This window comes from Hemiscyllium ocellatum, chromosome 7 (genome assembly GCF_020745735.1).
Source record: "Hemiscyllium ocellatum isolate sHemOce1 chromosome 7, sHemOce1.pat.X.cur, whole genome shotgun sequence".
NCBI classification, from domain to species: Eukaryota; Metazoa; Chordata; class Chondrichthyes; order Orectolobiformes; family Hemiscylliidae; genus Hemiscyllium; species Hemiscyllium ocellatum.
The window spans coordinates 83,785,907-83,812,154 of NC_083407.1; the positions used below are offsets into that span (position 1 = coordinate 83,785,907).

The 26,248-nt window shown below is 41.5% G+C and overlaps 1 protein-coding gene across 1 annotated transcript in view; it reads right to left on the reverse strand.

Moving 5' to 3' along the window:
- Positions 1-26,248, reverse strand: part of hecw2a (HECT, C2 and WW domain containing E3 ubiquitin protein ligase 2a) — a 339,242-nt gene that overhangs the window by 108,732 nt on the left and 204,262 nt on the right. The window contains exons 9-13 of the mRNA XM_060827390.1: positions 21,617-23,053; positions 21,231-21,326; positions 11,826-11,976; positions 5,954-6,066; positions 2,939-3,063 (exon numbers count right to left, since the gene is read on the reverse strand). Coding sequence (XP_060683373.1) covers positions 2,939-3,063; positions 5,954-6,066; positions 11,826-11,976; positions 21,231-21,326; positions 21,617-23,053 — 1,922 coding nt within the window. The remainder of the gene's footprint in view (positions 1-2,938; positions 3,064-5,953; positions 6,067-11,825; positions 11,977-21,230; positions 21,327-21,616; positions 23,054-26,248) is intronic.

Genomic DNA, 26,248 nt, shown 5'->3' on the forward strand with positions numbered 1-26,248 from the left:
CCTGGCATCTAAGAAAGTGGAGGCTCTGGAAGTTCCATCGTTGGCAGTGAGGCTGGGGCATCGCTGCGAGAGTGAGCTGCCCCATGGCTGGGCACAAAGGAGTCTTTGCTGAACACAAGGGACGGTGTTCCTCCTTTGTACACCATATGAAACCGCAAACTAGTCGATTATGAAGGCACATGTTTGGAAGTGTGCAACAATTTCATCTATTTGGTTGCTCGCACAGCTCAGCCGCAAGAACACGGTGGTATGGAGGCTCAGTGGTCAACACTACTGCCTCATAGAACCAGGGGTTCACATTTGATTCCAGCCTCAGGCGACTCTCTGTGTGGAGTTTGCATGCTCTCCCCGTGTCTGCGTGGGTTTCCTCCGGGTGCTCCGGTTTCCTCCCACAGTACAAAGATGTGCAAGTTAGGATGAATTGGCCATGCTAAATTCCCCATAGTGTTCAAGGATGTGTAGGTTAGGTGCATTAGTCAGGGGTAAATATAGGGTAATAGGGTAGCAGAATGGGTCTGGGTGGGTTACTCTTCGGAGGGCCGGTGTGGACTTGTTGGGCCAAAAGGCCTGTTTCCACACTATAGGGATTCTCTTCTCTGAAAAACAAAGCTGTTGCCTCCAGATAGGGGCAGTCAAACACCTCTGAGGAGGAGGAGAGGACAGTGGATAGAGCAGCAACACATCTTTGCCCCACATTTTCTAATAATCTCTGCAGCTTTCTTCCACATCTGAGGACCCTTCTCAGGACATTCCTAGTATATGCACTAACCTCTCAGCAGCTTTGTCAGTGACACCAGTATCCTAAGTAGTTTCGAAAACAGAGGAGAATCCTACACCCACATTTTAATCACTCAATAAGGGTGTTGCTGGTTAGGCCAGCATTTATTGTCCATTCCTAATTGCCCAGAGGGCAGTTAATAATTAAACACATTGCTGCAGATCTGGAGTCACACGTAATCCAGACTGCACAAGGATGGCAGATTTCTATTGTTAGAAGACATTAGGGAACTAGATTTCATTTTTAAAAACAACAACCAACAATTATTGTCATTTGTACGGTTGTCATTGGGTTTTTAATTCCAGGTTTTAATGAATGTAAGTTTTGCCATCTGCCAAGACCAGATTCAAACCAATGTGCCGAGAATTTTAGCCTGGGCGTGGATCACTGATCCAGTGATGCTAACACTATACCACCAGCTCTCCAAAATAAGCACAGAAAGAATCAGAAACACTCGGATATCTAGACATTCCTGACTTAATAGCTGCTTGGCTACTTCCAGGGTACTAAGTACATCCTTGTAGGATCTGTGGTCACAGACCTGTTGGACCTGGATGAAATGGGAGCCTTTTCTGTTCATGGAAGCCATCTGCAGACCTCTGGGAGCTTTGATGGCAACCTGCGTTCAGTTAATCATATTTTGCACCAGTTGGAGTTGAGCAATGGCCGTAGAACATATATGTCTCTCAGACAACTGTTTTGAATTGGTGCAATATGGCTGTATTGGTTGGGTCTCTAGAAGTGGAGGACAATCACCACCTTGATATAACAATGTGCCACAGACTGGGAGATCCTACACATATACCCACTGGCTCCAAGAGCTACAGAGAAGTCCAGTTGCTCTTTCCATCTTAGCTGCTCAGAGGACTCACCTTTTGAGTGAACAATGCCCACAGTAGTTGGACAGTCTCCCGAGGTCACTCACCCATCTGCTTCCTCCAAACAGCCATTCACACAGCTTCTCCTTCCCCTTTAAGTCCATATAAGCACAAATTACCAGATGGCACCCTGACACCCAACCCAAGTGTGTGGTACTTCACCTATATACATACACTACACCCCTTTTAAACAAAAACAATATACAATGCCAATGCTCCTCTACGTTTTATGTCGAGGCACCTTGCCTCTCAACAGGTTCCACGTGAAACCAGCTTTTACCTTCCACCTCTTTGCTATCTTCATATAATTGATGGGACTCTGAAACTTAGTGGTTCCTATAGATTTCTGTAAAGGACATAAAGGTCAAAGAAGGACATAAAATGGCATTCCACTAACCTTCTAATTGGCTGAAATACCTTTTGGTAGGTTTGAGGTGATCTTCCATTGCACAATGCCTTATGTCTCTTGCAAAACCTGAAACTGTTGTGACAACTTTGGAACACTTTCCCACATAGCAGACCCACAAGCCACCTTCTCAAAGAGCCCAGAAAATTCTGCCCTCTCTGTCACTTTGCTGGATGCTTGGATACACTAATTAATACAAAGGAGCAGCTTAACACCATGTCATCTACACAGATGCTAGAGAGTTTTTCTTGCAAACGTTTCGTCCCCTTTCTAGGACAAACAGGAAGACAGCTAACAACCCGTATCCATGAACACCAACTAGCCATGAAACGACACGACCAGCTATTCCTAGTAGCCATACACTCAGATGACAAACAACATGAATTCGATTGGGACAACACCACTATTATAGGACAGGCCAAACAGAGAACAGCCAGGGAATTTCTAGAAGCATGGCACTCATCCACGAATTCAATCAACAGACACATCGACCTAGACCCTATATACCGGCCACTGCAGCGGACAGCTACTGACGACCGGAAGCGGCAGATTCAAACCAGTACAAATGCCGGAGGAATCAGCACAGAAGCGCTTCACAGGAGGCTCCCAAGCACTGAAGATGTCACCTAGAAAGGGGACGAAACGTTTGCAAGAAAAACTCCCAGCTCGGCGAACAGAACCACAACAACGAGCACCCGAGCTACAAATTTTCTCACAAACTTTGAAGATGCTAGAGACTTAGCCCTGCCAACCACACTCAACTCTCTACTGAGGTCACAGATAAATTTAAAAAATAGTTTGCCAATATCAGAATGTAACTGAAATCAACACTGCAAATTATCAGCATATTCAAACAAAATAGAATAACCAGCTTACAGGGTTTGAATGTAGCACTGTGAAGAACTCTGGACTGGTGAAGAATTTGACAGGAGGAGACTGCAGCAATAGATTCATCCGGGAGCGGGAGGCAGAATGAGAGAGTGTGGGCTCTCTTCTGAAATCTGTTGTGAAAAAGGGAGAGGTAAAACCTTTCATTAACTCCATTGTACATAACTCTGCAGCTAAAATGAACCTTACTATTTAGCAGTATCTTGCAGAGTCTCATCTCATCAGGTGATGATCACATATTATACAGTAATTTGTTTAATCTTACACTTTTAAAACAGCAACATTCTATAAATATTCATTGAACAACTAGCATAATGTGAAATATTCCAAATACCTAAGAAAATATACTACTTTTGCGTTTGATTGCACTCGGTTAATGTGGACAGAAATTAACAGAAAATGGTTTCAGTTTCTACAAATCAGTACAGACAGTGTAACATAATGGTAATCTAAAATAATGAGTCATTCTCAGTTAACCAAGGGAGTGATAACATCCTTAAGGCTTGGTGCTTCAACTTTAATTTTTGCAAGATGTTTGGATTTTCTTACATTCTTCAGGGGAAGAAACATTGATGCTCGGAAATTAAACATTTATTATTATTGCTGAAGCTGTGATTTTATAAACTTGTTTCCAATGGCTATGACAGTCAATTAGTATTCATAAACCTGGCTCTGTTGTGTCAGCATCAAATTATCTCATGCTAATCAAAGGACTAGCCAAATGTTCCCACACTCAATGACTTCTCCAAATAAGACCAAAAATCATACTGTCAAAAAGTGAACGTTTTTGTCTGTTGGGTGCACGCCCAGAAAGAACTGGTTTTATGATTGTGCAAAGTGTATAAGATCAAAGAGGAAACTTACAATCTACCATTCTTGCCGGAACAATACTAATTATCGGTCTGAATTAAAACTAGAACAGGATTTTTGCTGCCTCAGTTGCTTAATGCAATGCGATGCTAAATACACACCAGAAGGACCCCAGGTTCAATCTCCCATCTGTACAAAGTCTGGTGCTCTCTGCAGGATGACTGCACCATAAGTATCTTCAGTATCAAAAGTCAAGAGAGACAAGACAAGCTTTATTTGTCATTTCTACCATATACAACCGATACAGTAATAACGAGAAAGCATTCTTCCAGGACCAGGGTGCTACATGGACAGCACTAATTATACAAGAGTATAGTCATACACAGGGCATCATAAAGTGCATAAGAAAAGTGCAAAACACAAGGCAGCACAGTAATTCCTGGCCATACAAGACAATAGGCACAGCTGTGGACAAATTACAGTGTAATAATGAATGATAAATAATAAACCATTGTTTTAGCAGCAATTTGAAAAGTCATGCAAAGAATTTCAGATGGAATACAGTGTAATCATACAGCGTTAAGGAACCTGATGGCTTGGGGAAAGAAACTGTTCCAGATGGCAAGAGGGAGAAGAGTTTGAATGAGGGGGTATGTGGGGCCTTCCACAATGCTGTTAAGCCTTGCGGATGCAGTGTGTGGTGCAAATGTCTATAATGAAAGGGACGAGAGACTCTGATGATCTTCTCAGCTGTCCTCACTATCTGATGTAGGGTCTTAAGGTCCACGATTTCAGAATTCAATACAGAAAAGAAGGAAAAGAGGAATGCTATTCAAGAATGGAGAGAAAATCCAGCAGACTGGATTATGAAAATCTATTCACTGTCAACACAGTTATCCTTGACTTTGTGGCCTTATGTGAAACTTTCATCACATGCTGAACAGGTCTCTTGACTTGGGTGCCTCTTATCTTCAAAGCAACTGAGCCACCCTGGTCACCTTATGACTAATTCATTGAAGGTACAACTTTTGTCTCCATGTACAAGAACTGACAGCCGGTCAAATGATCAGCAATTTTCCAATCCCAGCTGCTTCACCAGAAACAGTGGTCACTGCTGGGACTATGGCAGTTCCTGAAGAAGAAATTTCAGGGATCTAGACTTAAAGGTAAGTCCTGAGTGTTACTGGGGCTAGGTGAGGCCCCAGTGAGGGGGTGAGAGTTGGTTCATCAGAGCAGGTCGGGGGAAACATTGTGTCGGAGGCTGGGGAGGAACATCCTTGGCTTCCATTGGACACAGGGTGCCCAACATGAGGGGTCACCTCTCAGTCCACAAAAAGTCTGCCAAATCTCACTCAGTAGGAATTATTAATCCACAAATTAAAAATATTCCCATCATCCTGCACTGCCTAAATATAATGTGCCATTGCTATTAACCTGTAATAGTGACACTTGAAGATTTTATAACTAAAAATGTTAAATTTAAAGGTTCAGCCAATGCGCTGAAATTAAATAGATTCGGTTTTCCTGAGCATGCCCGGCTACTTAGATCTTTTCAGAACATCTGGGGCACTGGTAACCAATAAAACCAACTGTGGATCCCCTAAACTAGTGAATCAAAATTAAGGATTGGCAATTAAACAGCTCAAGAACAAGAAAAAAGTGAGAAAGTGTGGGTACATTTAATGTCAAATCCATTACAGAAAGAAAAGATGGTTAGAAGGATTGGATAGAGATGGAAGGATTGACAGATGAAAGAGAAAAGGTGAATCTCCAGCAATATTTATTTACCTAAAGAAATCCGACTGCGTGATTTGTAATTGCTCACTTTCTGGGGCATTAGGTTTATTGGCAATGATTTACAAACCAGCATCAGGTACTGCTAATTATGAGGCTTGAAGGAAGCTTATTGGACAATTCATGTTCAAATGGAACAAATCCATAAAACTCATGGAAATATTACTAACAAGATGGCAGTTTTGCAAAGCCAAAAGCACATTAGTGAAATGTAACATGCAACACATGGTATATATTGCCACTCCTTCAGCAAATCCTGCCCATTGTGGTGAATGGGTTACAACTATTCCTCTGATGGTATTATCAATATTGCTTTTCTTAACTAATAGTTAAACACGATTCACCATTATTTGATTCCACATTATCACATTCTTTATTGGTTACGTCAATGGATTTTACCTGTACTAAAATGAGGAAAATGACTTTCATCTCCTGCTCCTGGTTCAGCGCTACTGGCTTGGCCAGAGTCCTCCGACCTCTCATTGGTCATTGTACGACGAATACTCTGATACCTGAGGGGGAGAAAAAAAGAAAGATTTTTTTGCAGTCTTTATATGATGATATTTGGACATCTTCTCCTTCAGTTGGCAGCCTGATTTTGTTTTTGCATTAAACTGAATAAGATTTAAGGATTGGGAATTCAAACACTCAACGACGAGAAAAGAAACCAAAGTAGATTGGGTGAATTCAAAGTCAAATCAATTCAAGAAAGGAAAGTGGAACAGAGGATTGGATAGAGATGGAGAGACAGTGACCAAGTTTATCACCATACAGTCAGAAATCTCCCTGGTGTCTTTGCGTTGGAGTGATAGTGCCCCTACCTCTAGACAAGAATATCCAGATTCAAGCACCATCTGCCATATAGGAGTATCATGATATGTCTGAGCAACTCTAATTGCAGCAACAAAGTAAAATTTGTAAAAGTTGCATATGGTACCAAGGGACTTACTCAACTCAAAACACAGATAATGAATACAGGCCTGGATATACTGCTGCACTGGGGTCTCACTCCCCTGGTGAATAAATCGATATTCCAAGTTATTCTCACTTGGATGGATTTCTGCACAGGGGAGTAAGTTGGATTCTCCAATGATTTAGGGATAACTTTCTGTTCCCAAGGTAATTGGCCATGGAGCCTAGGTTATAGCTCAGTGGGGGTGGGGTGGAATGGGTGCTTTGGTTAACAGATCTGGAGATGGAAGGAGACCAGAGTGATGGAGGACATGAGAGTATGGGTTGAATACAGTACATTGGAAGGTGGTGGATTAGGGAGTGTTAAGGAGGCCTCCCTACATCAGCCCAAACAATGAGGTCCTTCACAGACTTCTGCTAGCAGCCTCTCCTGTCATTGATTGAGGTTTCAATGGTGTCATGTGTAGTGTCCTCATTGGATGGACAGGCTTCTCACATCTTCTGTGCTGTTGGTAAAACTGTGGCCTGGGCAGGAGGGGAATTGGGGCAGGCAGCAGGTACCACAATGCCCAGGGCATGGCACCCAATTTCTGTCTCCTTAACACTCCCTTGCCCCATCTCCCAATGGTCTCTACCCAACCCAGGTATTCCTGGGGCTGCCATAAACTAAATGCATTCAAATCAATTTTGGAAAAAATTGGTTTCATTTTGATTCCTTCATGCAAATATAATTTTAAAATCCTTTCAACATGGTACCACGTGGTAAGGAGCTGAAAAGCTTCAAATGGTGTACCATCACTGAGTCACAGTCAACAGACTCAGTAAATAATTTTCCAAAAATAAACCAAGTGAACTTGAATTGTATTAATACCAGATGCATAATGAATCATTGGCTGATTTTATTTAAACATAATCACAAAAATCCCATCCCCCTCAACAGAAACTAGGCCTTTTGGTTCCTTTACAGATGTTAGCGCTTTAACCTGAATATTTCCTTCTAAATATTAAGTTCAGCATTGCTATAAATTGATGTTGTGAAATTCTAGGGAACACAAAAATGTTTATCTATGCAATATCCAGGCAAATACTATAGCGACTTTATAACACCTCTCATAGTGGTTTTTGTATTTGTCTGCTGGAGAATATCACACACTACAACATCATTCATTTCCAAACTGTGGGCTGAAGACTTACCCTTAGTAAACTGGGATTCTGAGGTAAAAAATTGTTTAATTTACACAAGACAGATGACACATAGCAAATGGAATAAAACAAGAATCCATACAGTTCTCTGGCCTTGTCTACACACAAGCTAAATATGTACCATATTGTCTTTTAAGCATAGACTTTGGAGTTTAAGTTCACTTCATACTCTGTGAAGCACTGGGTATAAAAAACTGGTATGAAACCTAAAACATGATAACCTAAAGCTTATCAGCCACAGAACTAGAACACTAGTGGCTGAGCAAAGGGGCCACATATAATCCTCATAAAATGAATGTTCCCACTTTTCAAAGATCTCACACAAAGCTAATAATCAAAGTTGAGGTTACATTGGACTCAAGATGTTAATCTGTTTTTCTCTTCACAGATGCTGCCAGACCTGTTGAGTTTCTCCAGCACTTTGTCGATATTTCAGGTCTCCACTACCTGGAAATTTTGCATTTAATGTCAATCAAACTCACCATTCTAAACTGCAGCCTGATCCCAATCTCTGCCAAGTTAGCTCAACACATTGTTAAAAATAAAAAGCACCAATTTGGCAGTGCATTAGCCTGGCCCTCTGGATTCCTGAGCAGGGACATTACCAGCTTGGTACCCTATCCCTTCTGTCATTAATATGCAACCCCATGAACTGAAATGGTTGGCAGTTGGAGGAAGGGCTATTTAGCAGACATCCTTGGCAGACACTGAGATGTAAATGCAGAAATAGACCATTCAGCCCATCATGTCTATTCAGTGATCTAAACTATTTGCAGATCTCTCAGCTTCTAGGCTCAAAAATTACTTCAACATCCTCTGGCAACTTTGGTGGGACTTAAATGCCTACCACAGATTCATCATGTGTAAGTCAACTTGGCATATAAGATAATCCAGTTGCTCTGGTCCTAGAAACTTTGCTTTTGTACCTGTTTAGCAACAAAGATGGCCCATGCTTTTTATTCATGGCATACTTTAGTTGCATTACTAACCAACCTTAGTGTGCGTATTTTACTTACTGGTACCTCAAAACTAACTTCAAGAGATCAAAAAGTTGAGACAGGCTGCATTGTGGAGAGAGGCAGGTAGTTGTGAGAGACACAATGTTTGTCAATGACTTTTCAAGATAGTGACCAATTCCACCAGAGGTTCACTTTTATATTTAGAAAACCTGGTTGGCAATGACAGGTTGGGGCAAAGGGCCTATTTCCACGCTGTATACCTCTATTGGGTACAGTTACAATGTTTAAAAGACATCTGGATAAATTCATGAACAGGAAAGGTTTGGAGCAATATGGGCCAGGAGCAGGCAGGTGGGACGAGTTTAGTTTGGGAGTCTGATCAGCATAGACTGGTTGGACTGAAGGGTGTGTTTCTGTGCTGTATGACTCTATGACTCCAGTAGACAACGAAGAGGCCATCTAATCTATTTGTTAAGCAATCATTTATATAGATTAATATCTTAGCAGCAATGTTTTGAAACTTGCTTTTGATAGAATAATGCACCTAAAGTGACCCTATTTGCTCCTAAAATGTGTGCAAATTGTCCTCAACTTGCAGAAAGTAATTACACTGACTGATCCAAAACTGGGTACCCTTTTTAACCATGTGCATAATAATTCTATCCACAAAGGATCCATTGCTTATGCATTAAAAACCGTGATTATTGTAAACACCAACACTAGGTGGAGCAATGAGCACATACAATCAGGAACAGATCATTGCAATGAGACGTCACTACTCAGTGACTGAGCGGCAGCAGCTGCTTGTTACAAATATGGCGCAGCCAATGTAATCACTGTGATTAAACTCGCTGGGACACTGGGTAATCACTGCTTCTTATTGTTCTATACAGCCTTTTCTTCACCCACCCAAGATGAGTTGGCTATAAGTGGCTGGCAGGGAGCATGAGAAGCATTCCTAATTGACGGGCTTTTCCCCGAAACATTGACTCTCCTACTCCTCAGATGCTGCCTGACCTGCTGTATCTTTCCAACACCGCAATCCCGACTGTAATCTCCAGCATCTGCAGTCCTCACTATCGCCGAGCATGAGAAGCAGCTGAGGCAGTGCAGAGGGTTGGGAGACACTTTAAAAGAACTAAAAGGTAGAGCATTCTGTGCATCCACTGGTGCTGATGTCACTACAAATGGAATGTGATGATGCCAGCAGCACATGCTCAGACAAATCCTGAAACCTTCCACGGCTGCTGATGTCACCAGTCCCATCTCCAAATGTACCAATGGCCAATATGGCATTCAGAGTAATTACTCTTACTTTGAAAGATAAAAGAATAATCACCGAATTGTCAAACATTGATCCATTCCCTGCTACTAGTATTCCTGCAGAGGCCCTGTTTAGACACTGTTGCCAGGACCTCAGTCAAATTCCAATGTTCCAATGACTTCTGCCTCACACTTCTAATCTCAACAGCAGCTGCAGAGGTCTCAGCCGGCTCTTTGACCTTGTTCTGTGGCTAAGATCTGGATCAGTCTTCTGATTCAGGGAATTGCTTCTTCCTCCCCCCCCCCAATGTGATAGTGCTCCCACTGATATTGCTAAGAAGGATATAGAAGCTTTGGAGAGGCTACAGAAAAGATTTACCAGGATGCTGCTTGGTTTGAAAGGTATTAACAATGAGAAGAGCTTGGAAAAACTTGGTTTATTTTCACTTGAATGTTGGAGGCTCAGAGATGTCCTGATAGAGATTTATAAAGTTATGAGAGGCAATGGAAAGGGAATGGATATTTGGAGTCTTTCTCCCAGAGTAGAAATATCAATTACAGGGGAACCTGGATTATCCGAACAACACGGGCAGGGAGTATTTTGTTCTGAAAAATCAAATGTTCGGATAATACAGTTTAGCGAAGCATTGGGACTTTGCAATCTTGTTTGGATAATTGACATTCGGATATCGAGTTTCCTCTGTTAGGGACATAGATTTAAGGTAAAAAGGGAAAGTTTAAAAGAGATAGAGGCAAGTTTTTTTTTAACGTAGAGGGTGCTAAGTGCTGGGAATGCACTGCCAGAGAAGGTGGTGGAAGCAGATACAACTGCAACGTTTAAGAGACATCTTGACAGATGTATGAATAGGTAGAGAATAGAGGGATATGGACTGCCTGGAAGCAAAAGGTTTTTAGTTTAGAGAGGTGTCTCACATTGGTGCAGGGCTGCTGTAATGTTCTTTGCTCTAAATGGGAGAACAAAACAGGAAGAGGAAGAAGGAGAGGAAGCTGCAGAGTAAAGAAGAAAGATGAGAGTAAGAGACAGAGAGGAGGGTAAGGAGAGAATGAGAGCAGGAGGGGTGAGTGAGAATGAGAGGTAAAGGAGAAAGAAGGATAGAGAGAAAGAAAGGATGCAGAAAGAGGTCAGAGAAGAGAGAAGTCAGTTGTACACACTTAAAACCTCATGAAATAAAATTTGAGACAAGCTATTTACGGTCTCTTGGCTATTGTTATTAAAGTGGACAAAAACACCCAAACCTAACTGCCAGATGACAATTGCATAGTCGTTCTCAGTATCAGCCTGGAATCAGTCACAGAACTTTGCCATTTGCTGCCAAGTTACAACATAGGAACAGAATTACTCCTGGTTAGCAATGTTAACACTATACCAACTGTTGTTTCATTCTCAGCCATCACAGCAGTAGCAGCTACTGTAATAAAAACTAGGATTGCTGGAGAAAATCGGTAGGTATGCAATTCTATGTAATCCCTTGCTTTGAAGATAAAGATGGGCATAGGTCAAGTCTGTGGTGTTGAGATATCCCTGGAGTAAAATCACAATAAATTAGAACTGCCAGATGTTTTGACTGATTTCAAATGTCATGTACCATTTCTTTCCCTAATTAAGAAACTGAACATGTTGGACAGGCTTTTGCTTTATTATTTGCTGCGGTGAGATGGCCCTTGACAGTGCAGTACTTGCATATAATACCAGACTCTATGTCCCCATACGTACAGTGATGCTGCAGTTCAACATGTCACCTAGATCATATCATGTACCTGGTCACTATTTCCAGGTCAACCTACAGTGAACCCAGTTGTCTTGTCTTACCATTTGTTTGGCAGTCTGACAATCCAGCTATCAGGAAAGACTGCACTGATTAACCAATAAGCAACAGTTAAGATAAAATCAGATTTTGCTGCTTTTCCTTTACCTTCGATTAAGTTGCTCCATTTGTTGGATTGAATTGGAACGTTGAACAATTTGTTGACAGGCTGGGGTTGTGGGTCTTTGCCAAGTAGTTGTCCTGTTCACATGGTCTACGTAAAAGATTCGACCATGACTATCAATCCGAGCTTCCCAATCTACGGTGTTGTTTAAAAAAAGCAAATAAATCAAGAAGCAAAGTTGACAGAGTCAGAATATACCACAAAAAAAAATTATTATACCCTCCGAAAAATATCTGGAAGACTTTATCTTGTGCCAGCCAAATTTAAACACTTGAGTGTACGATGCTAAATTATATGATAACAAAGGTGCAAACGATAACATTTTAAGAATAAAATTTACACTCTATTGCTGCTGTACCAGTTTATTTTGTTTTTGCTAGGCCTGTTTTAGAGAAATGATTAAATGATGATTTGTCTCTTGCATTTTACAGTGAACAATACAGTAAAATAGTGTGAAAAGTTTCAAAATTGCGCCACAATCCGGCATCATTCTGCATAGTTTAAGAATAAAAAGACATAACTGAAAGAGAGTCTATCTTCATTCCATTGCCTCCACCAGGAGATCCTGAGCTGATATCACTCCTCCACTGCCTCCCTGCCACCTGCACCAGACCTACCAACATAGGAGTCGCCACTCTTTAGGCACCATCTGCACAGTTACTGTACTTGTCAAATACATTTTCTAAAGTCATTAGTATGTTGCAAAACCTAGCTTTCCTACAAAATGGCTGAAAAAAGATTTATAATAGTCACTATGGAAGACGATCATATATTCAGAATTGTGGTTAACATTACTTTAACACATGTAGACAAATGTATCTGTGATTTATTTTCACCTCAAAATGTATTCTCATGTCACATGACTAATTTCCCCCTCTACTGCACACAAATTCTGAATGATACACGTGAAAGATTCTACCTCCTTGCTCAATTCATTATTTATAAATCTTGTTGAGACTATTATAATCCTCCTTTGACCACCACCCCCTTATTTGCCTATGTAACCAAACCTTTGTTTCAACATCACAACAATGCACTCAACTAGGTTCTTGATAAATATCTTCACCAAAAGTACCAATTTATATTGTAATGTGGAACAGCCAGTGTTTGATTGGGGTGGGCAAAGTTAAAAATCACACACCAGGTTATAATCAAACAGGTTTATTTGGAAGCTCTAGCTTTCAGAACATTGCTCATTCATCAGGTACCTGTGGCTCAGGATCATAAGACTCAGAATTTAAAGCAAAGGATTACAGTGTCATACGGCTGAAGTAATATATTGAACAAACCTAGATTACTGTTAAGTCTTCCACCTTTTAGAAAGGGTTGCAGGTTTCAGCTCATTAATATGTAAATCCCAGGACTTCTTTTAAGTCACATTCTCAAAATAAGGTTTTATTAAAAAAAAGGTGACATCTCAGCTCAGACAATTGGAAATAGAACCAGTCTGACTCAAGATTGGGATACAGACAGACTCTAACCTCACACCTTTAATACATTGTCTGAGCTAGATGTCACTTTTCTTTATATAAAACCTTAAATTGTTTTAAGAATGTGACTTAAAAGAAGTCCTGGAATTTACATATTAATGAACCAAAACCTACAACCCACTCTAAAAGGTCTTATAATCCTGCTCCACAGCTACCTGGTGAAGGAGCAGCACACCGAAAGCTAGTGCTTCCAAATAAACTGTTGGGCTATAACCTGGTTTTGTGTGATTTTTAATTTTATATTTTGAATGTTTGAATTAAAGCATGAGTCAGGACTGCAGGGGTTATTCAGGACTAAATTGATCTGATCATCTAGGATGCTGCATTAAAAACTCAGGTAACTCCCAACTGGAATGGGAACAAAACTGAAGGGCCAGTCACAAACAACTGTCCCATACGAGGGAAGTATCACAGGAAAGGAGATTTCAGAAGGAAAGTCAGTTCATAACTTACCAAAGTTTTGAAAATGCTAACAAGCAGCAAGAACTCAACATTGAGCTTCAGGTCTAGGTCACACATTTGTTTTGTAAAATGTTGTCTCCATAACCACAGTCCCCCTCACTCCTTCTCCCTGCAACCCATTCTGTTGTCCTCGTATCTGGTCACCTCTTGAGAAGTCAAAAGATTAACATCTTTGCAAAGTTAGAAATGAGGATCAAATTGACGAAGATAGAAACTGTGTCTATCATCATGTACAGCATTTTTTACAAATAAAATCAATTCCTCCTCTGTGACCTATAAGCACATCAAAAACAACTAGATAATTGCATTTTAACAAGGGCATTATTCCAAAGATATCTTCCCATCAACTTTCTATCTCTATTTGCTTTCTAAAGATGGAATTTCTTGCCAGGATATGGTTCAGGAGATTTCATCAATCTTCTTATACTTCATTCAAATGCTGATTCAACAAACTGCAATCAACAAATTGCTTTCATGTAGTATTTTGAATACAGTAAAACAGATCTCAAGATATTTCCATCATAATGGATCCTGACCGTCAGTGGTCTATTCAACTATAACCCACCTTTATCAATGAACACAGAACAATTGCTTCTAAATACTAAGCGGAAATGATAAAGTTGTGCAATTTTATTCTGAAAAGGTTAAGCCCGACTAACTCCATAAATGCTGTAACTACATAAAGGGTACATGGCTTGTCAAAACATAATAAAAGAATAGAATTTCCAAATATTCCCAAATCACCTGAGAACATAAGAACATAAGAACTAGGAGCAAGAGTAGGCCATTCAGCCCTTTGAGCCTGCTCCGCCACTCAATAAGATCATGGCCAATCGTTTCATGGACTCAACTCCACTTACCCGTGTTTTCACCATATCCCTTAATTCCTTTACTTTTCATCAACCTTAGCTGTAAAAGTGATTATTGAAATAGTGTCAACTACTTCCCTGGGCAAGGAATTCCATAGATTAACAACCCTCTGGATGAAGATGTTCCTTCTCAGTTCAGTTCTAAGCCTGCTTTCTCTAATCTTGAGGCCATGCCCTCTTGTCCTCGTCTCACCTACCAGTGGAAACTTCTTATCTTTTTCTACTTTATCAATTCCCTTCATAATTTTATATGTTTCTATAAGAACCCCCCTCATTCTTCTGAATTCCAATGAATATAATCCCAATCTACTCAGCCTCTCTTCACAAGCCAATCCCCTCAACACTGGAATCAACTAGTGACCCTCCTCTGCACCCTCTCCAGTGCCAGTACATCTTTTCTTAAATAAGGAGACCAAATCTGCACACAGTACCCCAGGTGTGGCCTCACCAGCACCTTGTACAGCTGTAATATTATCTCCCTGCTTTTAAACTCAACCCCTTTAGCAATGATGGACAAAGTTCCATTTGCCTTCCTAATTACTTGTTGTACCTGCAGACCAACTCTCTGTGATTCATGCACAAGGACACCCAGGTCCCTCTGCAAATCAGCATGCTGCAACTTTTTACCTTTCAAGCAATAATCTAGCTTGTTGTGACTCCTACCAAAATGTATGACTTCACATTTACTAACATTGCATTCCATCTGCCAGACCTTTGCCCACTCACTCAATGTATCTATGTCCTCTACACACATTGCTCTGCCACTCATCTTAGTGTCATCAGCAAATTTTGACACTGTACATGTGGTCCCCAACTCCAAATCATTGATATAAATTGTAAATAATTGTGGTCCCAACACCCATCCCTGAGGTACATCACTAGTCACTGATTGCCAGCCAGAATAGCACTCATTTATCCCCACTCTTTGTTTCTTGTCAGTCAACCAATCCTCTTTCCACGCTAACACTCTACCCCTAATACCACGCCTCCTTATCTTATACAGCAGTCTCATGTTCGGCATATTGTCAAAGGCCTTTTGGAAATCTAGGTACACCACATCCACTGGGTCCCTGTTGTCCAACTTGCTTGAAATGTATTCATAGAATTCCAAAAGATTTGTAAAGCATGACCTGCCCTTCATGAACCCATGCTGCGTCTGTACAATGGATCAATTTCTTTTGAGATGCCCTGCTATTTCTTCCTTGATATTAGACTCAAGCATCTTCCCAACTACAGAGGTTATGTTCACAAGTCCAGAATTGCCCATCTTTTATCTACTTCCCTTTTTAAACAGTGGCGTCACATTTGCTATTTTCCAAACTGCTGGGACTGCTCCAGAATCCAATGAATTTTGGAAAATTACCACCAGTCCACCTGCTATTTCTCCCACCACTTCTTTTAGGATGCATTCCATCAGGGCCAGGAAACTTAGTTATCCTTCACTCCACTAGCTTACCCAACACTAACTCTTCCATAATAGTAATTGTTTCCAGGTCCTCACCTACCTTTGTCTCTTCGTTACTTACTAGCATGTTATTAGTGTGAAGACCAATGTGAAGAACCTGTTCAATGCCTCAGCCATCTCATCATATCCCATAACTGATCACCCCTTCTCATCCTCTAAAGGACCAACATTTAGTTGAACCACTCTTCTCCGTTTTGTATATTTATAGAAACTTTTGCTACTTGTCTTTATATCCTGTGCTAATTTTTTCTCATACTGTATCTTACTTTTCTTTTGTGGCTTTCTGTTGATCTTTAAAGTTGTCCCAATCTTCTAGATTCCTGATGTTTCTGGTCACTTTGTATGCCTTTGCTTTCACTTTGATAGCCTGCCTTATTTCCTTAGACATCTAATGGCAGATGACCCCTCCTCTTACAGTCCTTCCTTCTCACTGGAATGTACGTTTGCTGAGCACATTGAAAAATTTCTTTGAAGGTCCTCCACTGTTTGTCAACTGTCACAACATAAAGTCTCTGTTTCCAACCTACTTTAACCAAGTTCCCCCTCATTCTATCATGGTCCCCATTATTCAAGCACAGGACCCTGGTATTGGATTTTATCTTCACACTATCCAGCTATATTTTAAATTCAACCATACTGTGATCACTCCTTCCAAGAGGATCCCTGACTGTGAGGTCATTAATTATTCCTGTATCATTAGATAGGACCAGATCTAGGATAGCTTACTCCCTCGTCAGTTCCATTACATGTTGTTCAAGAAAACTATCACAGACATACTCAACAAACTCCGCCTCAAGGCTACCCTGACCTAGCTGGTTTGACCAATCTACATGCAGATTAAAATCCCCCATGATAACAGCCCATTTTTGCAGGCATTAGTTATTTCCTTGTTTATTGCCCATCCCGATGTGATGTTATTATTTGGTGGCTTAAAGACTACGCCTATCAGTGGCTTTTTCTTCTTGGAATTCCTAATTTCCACCCAAACGGATTCAACATCATGTCCCACAGAATCTATATTATCTCTCAGCACCACCCTGTTGTCGACCTTGAATATCAGAGCTAAACAACCTCCCTTATTAAATGGGGAATAATTTCTGTGGAAGACTGAAATAACTGCACTGTGACCAGCCAGCTCAGTGTCAGTCCCTGAAATCAGGGTACTCTGAATCCCTGGTTTATTCTTTATTTCTCTTTTTTTTCTCTTTTGTTTACTTTCCCCATACCACCGATGTGTCAGTCAGGGCTCCCTGTTTGGCCCAGGTTAACAACCCCAATCAAGGTTCTCACAGTCAATAAGATCCACCTTGTTCCAATCACTACATCAGCCCATCTTTCCATGCCCCCACAAAATTCCAGGCACGGAAGCCTGGTCTTTCTCTTGTAGCCTCTCGTGGGATGTTTTTGACCCAGGTCCCGTTCCTCTGACTCGGACAAGATCACAGTCCATCTCGTGCATCTGGAGCATCTTGGGAGAGTTTCCTTCTTTTCTTCTGGAGGTAATGGTATCGAGACTGCATCCATCTCAGACTCTGAGGTTACTTTAACAGTAGACGGACAGGGCAAACCTACAGCTTCTGACAGCCTTTCTGGCTGTTCTGAGGGGCGAGGCATGTTTTGCCCCTGCCCCATTTGAAGGTAACAGCTTTCAGGTGATGCACATGTTTGTTCAGGACGGCCTCACTGACCCAAACTTTGTACATTATGGGACCTGACCTTGTGTCAGTCTTGCCTCATACCTATACAGGGCCAGTTCCATGGTTTCGGCACTAAACTTCGTCCCCTGAAGTAAACCCTTTCTCAGGCTTAGAGGAAGCATATGGCCAGCACTGGCGTCCCTGCTACCATTTAACTTTGCTAACCCCCCACCAAGGTCCTGGAATATCAGGTTTCACAGTCAGTACGACTGGTGCCTCCCACCCTGAAATCTGCACTGGTTTGACTTTCCCTCACTTGCCAGCCTCCTGATTTCCACCTCTACTTTGCAAATGGTACCGGGCGGGCCTTACGAAATCTTGGAATTGCTTCCTGGTCACATGGACTTGGCTGCTTTGATAGTCCCAAGCCCTTCCTTAAAATATCCTGGGTATTTCATTAGAACTTCATTGAGGCAGCTATTTTCTAATCGAAAAATGTTAAGCCAATCAAGGTGAACCTTTCCCAACCAATTTCACCCCAATAAGCTTGGACCCAAGCCTCTCACTACAATCGGTGGGAACTGCACCAACTGTTTCTCATAGCAGACTGGAAAGTCATTCCTCTTAATCAGCAACAGTTCCCCAATGTATGTCCTCAGTCTGTCCGATGTCTTGTGCAAACCTAAGGGTTGGAGTCCTGAGCAAATCTTGTTAAACAGATGTCCTGCAACCACAGATACAGCTGTATTGGTAGCAACCTCCATAGGAACCTGGTGACCATTTAACCAGACGTTAATTTTAATTGGATCTGATTTGAATGTTACTAAGCAATTTAACTATAAGCATGCCAGCCTATGAGCTTTCTTACTCAAGTCAGGCGTTGTAGGACCCCTTTGCTGTCTCGAGTCCGCATACCGGCAGCAACTACAATGGCTTGCCAGCCCAGATCCTGAAGAACGTTTCAGCCACATGGCCGTAGCTCAGCTTTGTTGTGGGGTTTTGCTGTGGACTGGCCTAGGGTCCCCCTTCTCAGGATATACCCTGTGTGAAGCTCTGTGATTGCCTACATTCAAGGGGTGTTCCCCAAGCTCAGTCGAACAGGTGAGGGTGTCCACTTCTACTGGGGTGCCCTATAGCTCCCATGCTCCACATGCTACACCAGACGACAGTAATCAGGATGGCCTACCCACCTTCTGGCTTCCCTAACCGCCCTTTGCATCTTCTGGCCACCTCTAGGACAGCCTGCCCCTGTATTTTCCTGGGTTTACAGCGCTGAGGACGGCCTACCCACCTTCCAATTCTCAGTCTGCCCCTATGTACCATCTGTTCTCGCCCACCTCAATGCTCCATCTGGCCTGTGGGCTGCCCTGACAGGTGTCCATGCCATGTTTATAACAGCTCATCCCCCTCCCTGGGATGACAGCACACAGGGCAAATCATAAGCCTTCTGGATCCTGGCCTGTCCCTACGCACCTTCTGGCTCTAGGTTAGCCTGACACACCTTCCGGCCACCTTGAGGACAGTTTTTCCCGAGTAATCCTTCTCAGCACAACAGTGTTCAGAATGGCCTACCCACTTTCCGGCCCTCGGGACAACTGGCATCGGGTTGGCCTACCCACCTTCAGGTTCTCAGGACAGCCTACCCACCCTCCAGCTCTCAGGGTGACAGCTTTTGATGATCTATGAGCCTCCCAGCTCACATTAAGGTCTGCCAATACCAGGGCACACAAGACAGTGCAGGGGATAAAACCAACAAGCAACAAGACAAAGTCAATTACTGAGTCAAGTCCCTTCTGGTACACAAAGTCCATTGCCATAAACAGTTCTCTTCAGAATATAGAGCCCATTCCCAGAAACAGAGTCCACTCCAGTGGGCAGAGGCCACTCCTGAAGGCAGCAAATGCACACCACACAGCACACAAACAGGTCTCAGTCTCCATCGACGTTGGTCCATCCACAGAGGACCAGGCTCACTCACAGAAGTACAGATCATTATAAAAGGGTGCAGTTAACTCACAGGGAATGGTCCGCTCCAACAGAAAGAGTGCAATCCAACAGACAGCAAATGCTCACCTCCCAGCACACACACAGGTATTCAGCCTTTAGAGAGGCCTAGTCCACCTACAGAGGGCTGGGCCTACCCACAGAGGAGCACTTCATCTGGAAAAGTCTTAACACTAAAAACCAGAATGCAAGGACTAAGCCCTGCCACAAAATCAGCATAGTCCTTTTCTCAAAGTAAAAGAAAAGAGTAATACACAGGCTGTTGCCAGCCAGTGAAACAACAGTTCCCCAATGACAACTGACATACACCTGTAACACATTGACTAAACTCAGCCAGTTTAGAAATCTGTCCTCAATAAAAAGGAATACCAAATAACAAACTGGCTGTGTAGATCAGACAGTTTCGGATAGGTTCCCCAAAAAAGACAGAAACCAACAGCAATACATACTGGCTGTGTGGCCAGCCTGCTCAGAGCTAGTCTCTGAAGTGAGGAGACTCTGAATCTCCATTTATTTGTTTTTTCATGTTTAAACAAAATCAAATTTTATTGTGTTTCAAAAAGTATTTAACAAACTAAGTACTATTAACACTAACGTTTACAACTGCATATTTTATGAACTCAGATTACTTTATATTTCTCCCCAAGAGCTCTCTTATCTTAAAATCCCAATGATTCATTCAACTGAAAGCCTCAGAACAGCTTTTTCAAATTGACTTGAATTCTCCTTAGTGTTTCAGCTAACTTCTGAGGTAATATTCTGGAAACAAAAGAGGAAGGAAGAGAACCTCGGACTATTGGAAAAGTATTGGGTGGGTGTAGCTATATTGTTATGGGGGTCTGGGACACACAAATAAGGTTGGAGTGGAAGGTTGAGTAGTAGGGCAACAGAGAGGGTCCAGTTATCTAGCAACAGTAGTAATAAAATGGAAACTCCTGAAAAGTAGAAACGCTCAAAAACACCTGTCAAAACCCACGAAAACTGGGGTCTCACACCAGAAAGGATAGGGGAAGGAGGAAAGAAGAAGTAATGAAACAACTTCAAAGGTCAGTGACTGGTACCATACTGGAAACTTTGGTTACACTAACACTATTGACAAGTGCATGCATGGAAACTTTAAATATCACTTTCTTTTGCAGCAAATTCGATTTAACTAAAAACGGTGTCATGTCCTAGCTTAATTCATAGGAATCAAATCCTTTTTTTTGCTTGAAAAAAAAGTTCAATATTTAAATCAATTCCCCTGTCTATCACTGTCAGCCAGAGCTCCCTGATTGGCCCAGGTTAACAACACCAATCAATGATATCATTGTCAATAAGATCCACCTGGTCCCAATCACCATTGTTTCTAGCAAGTCTCCAGAGTTTCCGCAAATCTTCCAAAATTAACATGGACAATGAAGAGAATCCTTAAGGGAACGACTTGAAAAGTATCAATTCTGAGCAAATGTATTCGACTTACTTGGTGGTAGTGGTTCATCAATACGCTGATAACGGGTCACATCCTGCCGCACTGAGGGCAAGGATCTCAGAGGCTGGTGGGAGCTTGATGGAGAATCTGCCCAATAATGTTTTAAAATCATAAAAATGTTTCAAGATGCAACTTGGAACAGAAAAATTACTCTTAAGAAATTAATCAATATTTTAATATCTATTAAGTGGCCACACTACTGAATCATTTCCAATGCAAAGTGTCACAGAGTTACTTTTTTGTTCTTTTACTATACATTCAGGTTAAAAACCCAGGGGAATAATATTTTGGTCTACTTTGCTAATTGAATAACTTGCTTCAAATTATAGGAATGTTACATGTGACTGTATGAAATTAAAATTTTCTTCTAAAATTACCTGGATTATCACCTTCAGTCCCTGCTGTTGCTTCACTTGTTTCTACTGGAGTTGCTTGAGTAGACCTTGTATCTTCTTCCTGTGTTAGATCTCCTGATGCTGCTGCTGCTGCTGCCTGCAGACTCCTCCTTCTCTGCCAAATGTCTTCTGTTTCAGATGCAGGCTCCTGCTGCTGTACCTCACTGGTACTTTCAGTTTCTTCACTCACTGGAGCATCTGTATTACCTTCTGAACCTTGGGTTTTTGCATGAACATCAGCCACCGTATCAGCTGGACAGACACCATCTTCCTCATCCTGTGAGGAAAATGCTGGAGTTTCTGAGAACCTGGCGCTTTCAAAAGAGGAAAATCGCGTGGTGCTTTCTACAGATGAAGACACCCTTGTTGTGTTGCCACTTCCATTGCATGAGCTGTCAGCACCTTCTGCATCGCTTTCCCCCTCTGGCCTTGTGCTGGCCTCACTAACACTCTCCGTACGGGTTGTATCACTTTGTTCATTCTCTGAAGACAGTTGGGATCGTTCTGATGCTTGATCCACTGATTCTGTTTGGGTCAGCAATCTCTCTGCATTGACTTCAGCTTCAGCAGCTTGACCCACGGTCGTCCTGGAAGCTTCTGGAATTTGTTCATTGCCTTGGCAGGCACTGCTTGCACTATTATTGTTCCTCTGTAATTCATGGCTGTCCTGATCTTCTTCTTCCTCTCCAACCTGTGCCACTGAAGAAAGGCTACATAGCAATTGATGAAAATTCCCATAGTGAGAGTCTGATAACTGTTCATGTACCATTTCTGAAGTTACCTCTTGAGTTTCCATCAGATTTATCTGGGAGTCAGAAGACTGTCTCAAAAGAGATTGGCCACCATTTCTGTTTTGTTGACTCTCCAGGTCCTCATCACCAATTTCGTCAGAAGGACATTTAAATTGTATGCCATTTTCTTCACTTTCTCTTGGTAACTGGAACCCACAAGGTAGTTCTTGGTGAACATCATGATCTTCTTCATCAGAATCTATATGAAGCATTGCATTCAATCTAGTGTCTGTTGGAAAACTGCTTCTCAGCTTGGGAGATGCTCCAACTTGATGCAAGTGAGCTTCTGCCAAACTTGACTTGGCGTTTTCATTGTCAACTGTATCAAGATAATCATTCAGTGATTCTTGGCGATAGGTTGAACGCCTTGCTGGGGATGGCCTTTTAACTGAAGGTTCACCATGTACTAGAAATTTACTCTCAATGCTTCCAATTTCATTAATTGCACTTGGAATGTGCACTGGCCCACTTCCATTCTGTGTAGATCCATTCACAAAAGCTTGCATCTGGTCAGGATGCACTGCTGATACTAATGGATCTGGCATATCTTCATCATCAGATGGACTGCCCAAGTCTCCATTCACAGCACTTGCTCCAAGATAAGCACCCAACATCTCAGGAGAAGCATCTATTAAAATGAAGTACAAGTTTCATTTAGTACACAATAATAAAAACCTCTTAATTTATTGTCCAAGTTGTCATGCCCTATTCTGGGCCATCATATTAGCTATGTTTACTATAGATGTAGCATGAGGTCATGAAACTACAAGAAAAAGATTAACTATGGCAAATCTGATCAGAATTGTCACAAGATTACATAGACATGCAAACATTTTTCCCCCAAAACTACTATTTGAGGCACAACCCTCACCCTACTACTCCTCAAGTCATCTAAGAACTCATATAGAGCTTGCTTCTAGTCATTACATGGTATTGCAGCAATTAAATGCTAGCTCTCTGTACAGCAATCCAGTAACCCTAACAATCTACTTCCCTCCACCCATAGCCCTGTACATCCAATTTCACAGTCACATCATCCAACCCACCTTTCTACTTCATCTCTTGTGAACAGCTCGTTTCAGGCCAGTACCTCCGGCAGTGTAAAGAGGTACTTCTTCACATTCTCACTGTATCTTTTGCCTAAAGTCTTAAATCTGTGTCCACTTGTTCATGGCTGATCAGCAAATGCAAAAAGTTTTTCTTTGTACCTTATGTAGCTTGTCATAATCTTGTACAGCTCTATCATATCTCCACTAAAACTCTTTTATTCTAAGGAGAACAATCCAACATATATTACCTACGTATCTAAAATCTCTCATCACGGAACTATTTTGGTAATTCTCCTCTATACCCTCTCAAGGACAAGCATATCCTTCCTTAAGTGTGTTGGCCAGAATTGGACAATATACTTTAGTTATGGTCGAAGTAGAGATTTATAAAGGATTGGTGTCACTTCCCTGCTTTTGTACTCATCCCTTCTCCAGAATCCTCTTTTCCTGTAGATGGCTGTGCCCTGGAATGTACAATCCAGAAAACTTTCAGCCTTCGTGATTAACTAAGTGATCCAGTTCAGTCTCGAGTTGAATACTATAATCTAAAATTTATAACAGCAATTCAAAAAAAAAATGTAAATTGGGGAGGGGAACAGACTCCCGTGACAGATTTGACCCTCTTGACAGTCAGGGACATGTAGACCTGAATTTGTAGGCAGATCCAGAATCTGTGCAAAAGGTGACCTATTCTTCTCCAGTCCCTCGATCAGACAGCAGAAACAGACCATGTCCAATAAGATGTTTTTTATATTAAGTGGGCTTCAAAATACAAAAAAAAACTTGAGGTCATGCTCTCTTGATTATTTCATACCTTTAATGTGCCAAGAGATTATCTTTTAGCTGTGCATTATTAATGTCACGTTAATGAACTCACAAGCATCTACCCAACTGACTTGAAGGCTTGTAATTTCACAATGATGGAGAGAATCTCTGACTTACTCAACATGGTTCTGGAGCCCGAATTCCACAGTCATTCCCTTGAACCCAGCATGCATTACATTCACTGGACAAGGAATGGGGATGGAGTGTGGTTTGGACATCAGTGGTTCAAAGATGTAACTGTGTATGTAAAAGTACAGCTGCCTTCTGTCAGGCCTAATTTCACCAGTGAGATTCCAAAACACACAATTTTCAGGAGGAAATCTAAACCTACAGGAATTCTTTGAGGAGGTAAAGTGTCCTTCTGAAAAGATAAAGTACATTTCTGGATAAGTGCAGGGACTCCTTCGTGATGGATAAGATGCCCTTTGAGAGACGTCGAGTGCCCTTTATGATTGTTAGAAAAATACTCGAAGATGCTTACACACTGGAACTATCAAGCTGTCAAGGCATTTAAATTCTCCTTGGAACAGTTAAACCACCAAGTTATTTACATTTTGTGGCCATTTTTTTTAAGTCTACAATTAAAAAGATTCAGAACTTGCCATTTCACTCCAGCTGTTGATGTAGCATGACTATAAATGCTTATTTAAATAAGGGATTTAATTGAAGGAATTTAAATGTAGTGAATGGGTTTCATCAATTAGGGGTTTATTTAAATAGTGAATACATCAATACAAAAGTTTAACTTTCACTCCAGCTGTTGATGTAGGGCTATGACTATAAATGCTTATTTTAATAAGGGATTTAGTTGAAGGAATTTAAATGTAGTGAATAGGTTTTCATCAATTAGGGGTTTATTTAAATAGCGAACACATCAATACAAAAATTTTAATTTATTTAATATCAGCATAGTTCCTGAGGTCTGTCCCTTGTGGATACTGAGCGAGTTTGCAATGACAGAGTAATGATGGTGGTGGATGAGATTGCATGACAGGGAAAGAACAGCTATGAGGAATAAATTAGATTAGATTACTTACAGTGTGAAAACAGGCCCTTCGGCCCAACAAGTCCACACCGACCCACAACCCACCCATACCCCTACATTTACCCCTTACCTAACACTATGGGCAATTTAGCATGGCCAATTCACCTGATCCGCACATCTTTGGACTGTGGGAGGAAACCGGAGCACCCGGAGGAAACCCACGCAGACAGAGGGAGAATGTGCAAACTCCACACAGTCAGTCGCCTGAGGTGGGATTTGAACCCAGGTCTCTGGCGCTGTGAGGTAGCAGTGCTAACCACTGTGCCACCATGCCACCCACAAATAGATGCAGAACATGAGGTCACATGAGGAATGGAGAGTGTGTGTGAAGGAAGTGGGGTGTGAGAGATGTGAGGACTGCAGGTTTCTCTTTGGTTTTATTGCTTTCCTCTCAGCTGGGTCCGAGTCAGCACCACCTGCCCCACTCTGAGTGGTTCATGGTGTTACCTGTCCTCCAAGGACTGACACATTTGAGCAGTCCACAAAATAGCTTCTCTTTTTGTCTGTTCATCATTTGTATGAGAATTACCCACACCATTATTTTCTAAATACGATATGCATAATTTTATATTCAGAAATTGGTCCCTTGTCAAAGTGAAAATTGCACTTCATCAATCATGTGAAACATTATAGCTTATCTATTTTTCCTAATCTAGAATGTAATACAAGGTTAAAATGACAAAACTAATATGGTGTGTAACAATGCACACTTACAAATCTTGTCCTGAACTTTACAGGGATTTAAGCAATCAGAAGACAAATGTAAAACAGTTTTTCAAAGTTTACAGTATATATGCTTTGTAAATAGTTTTACATGCATTTACATAGAACAAAACAAATGTAGAAGCACAATACAAGCATATAGAATTCAGTTAACATCACACAGAATCCTCAAATCCACAGA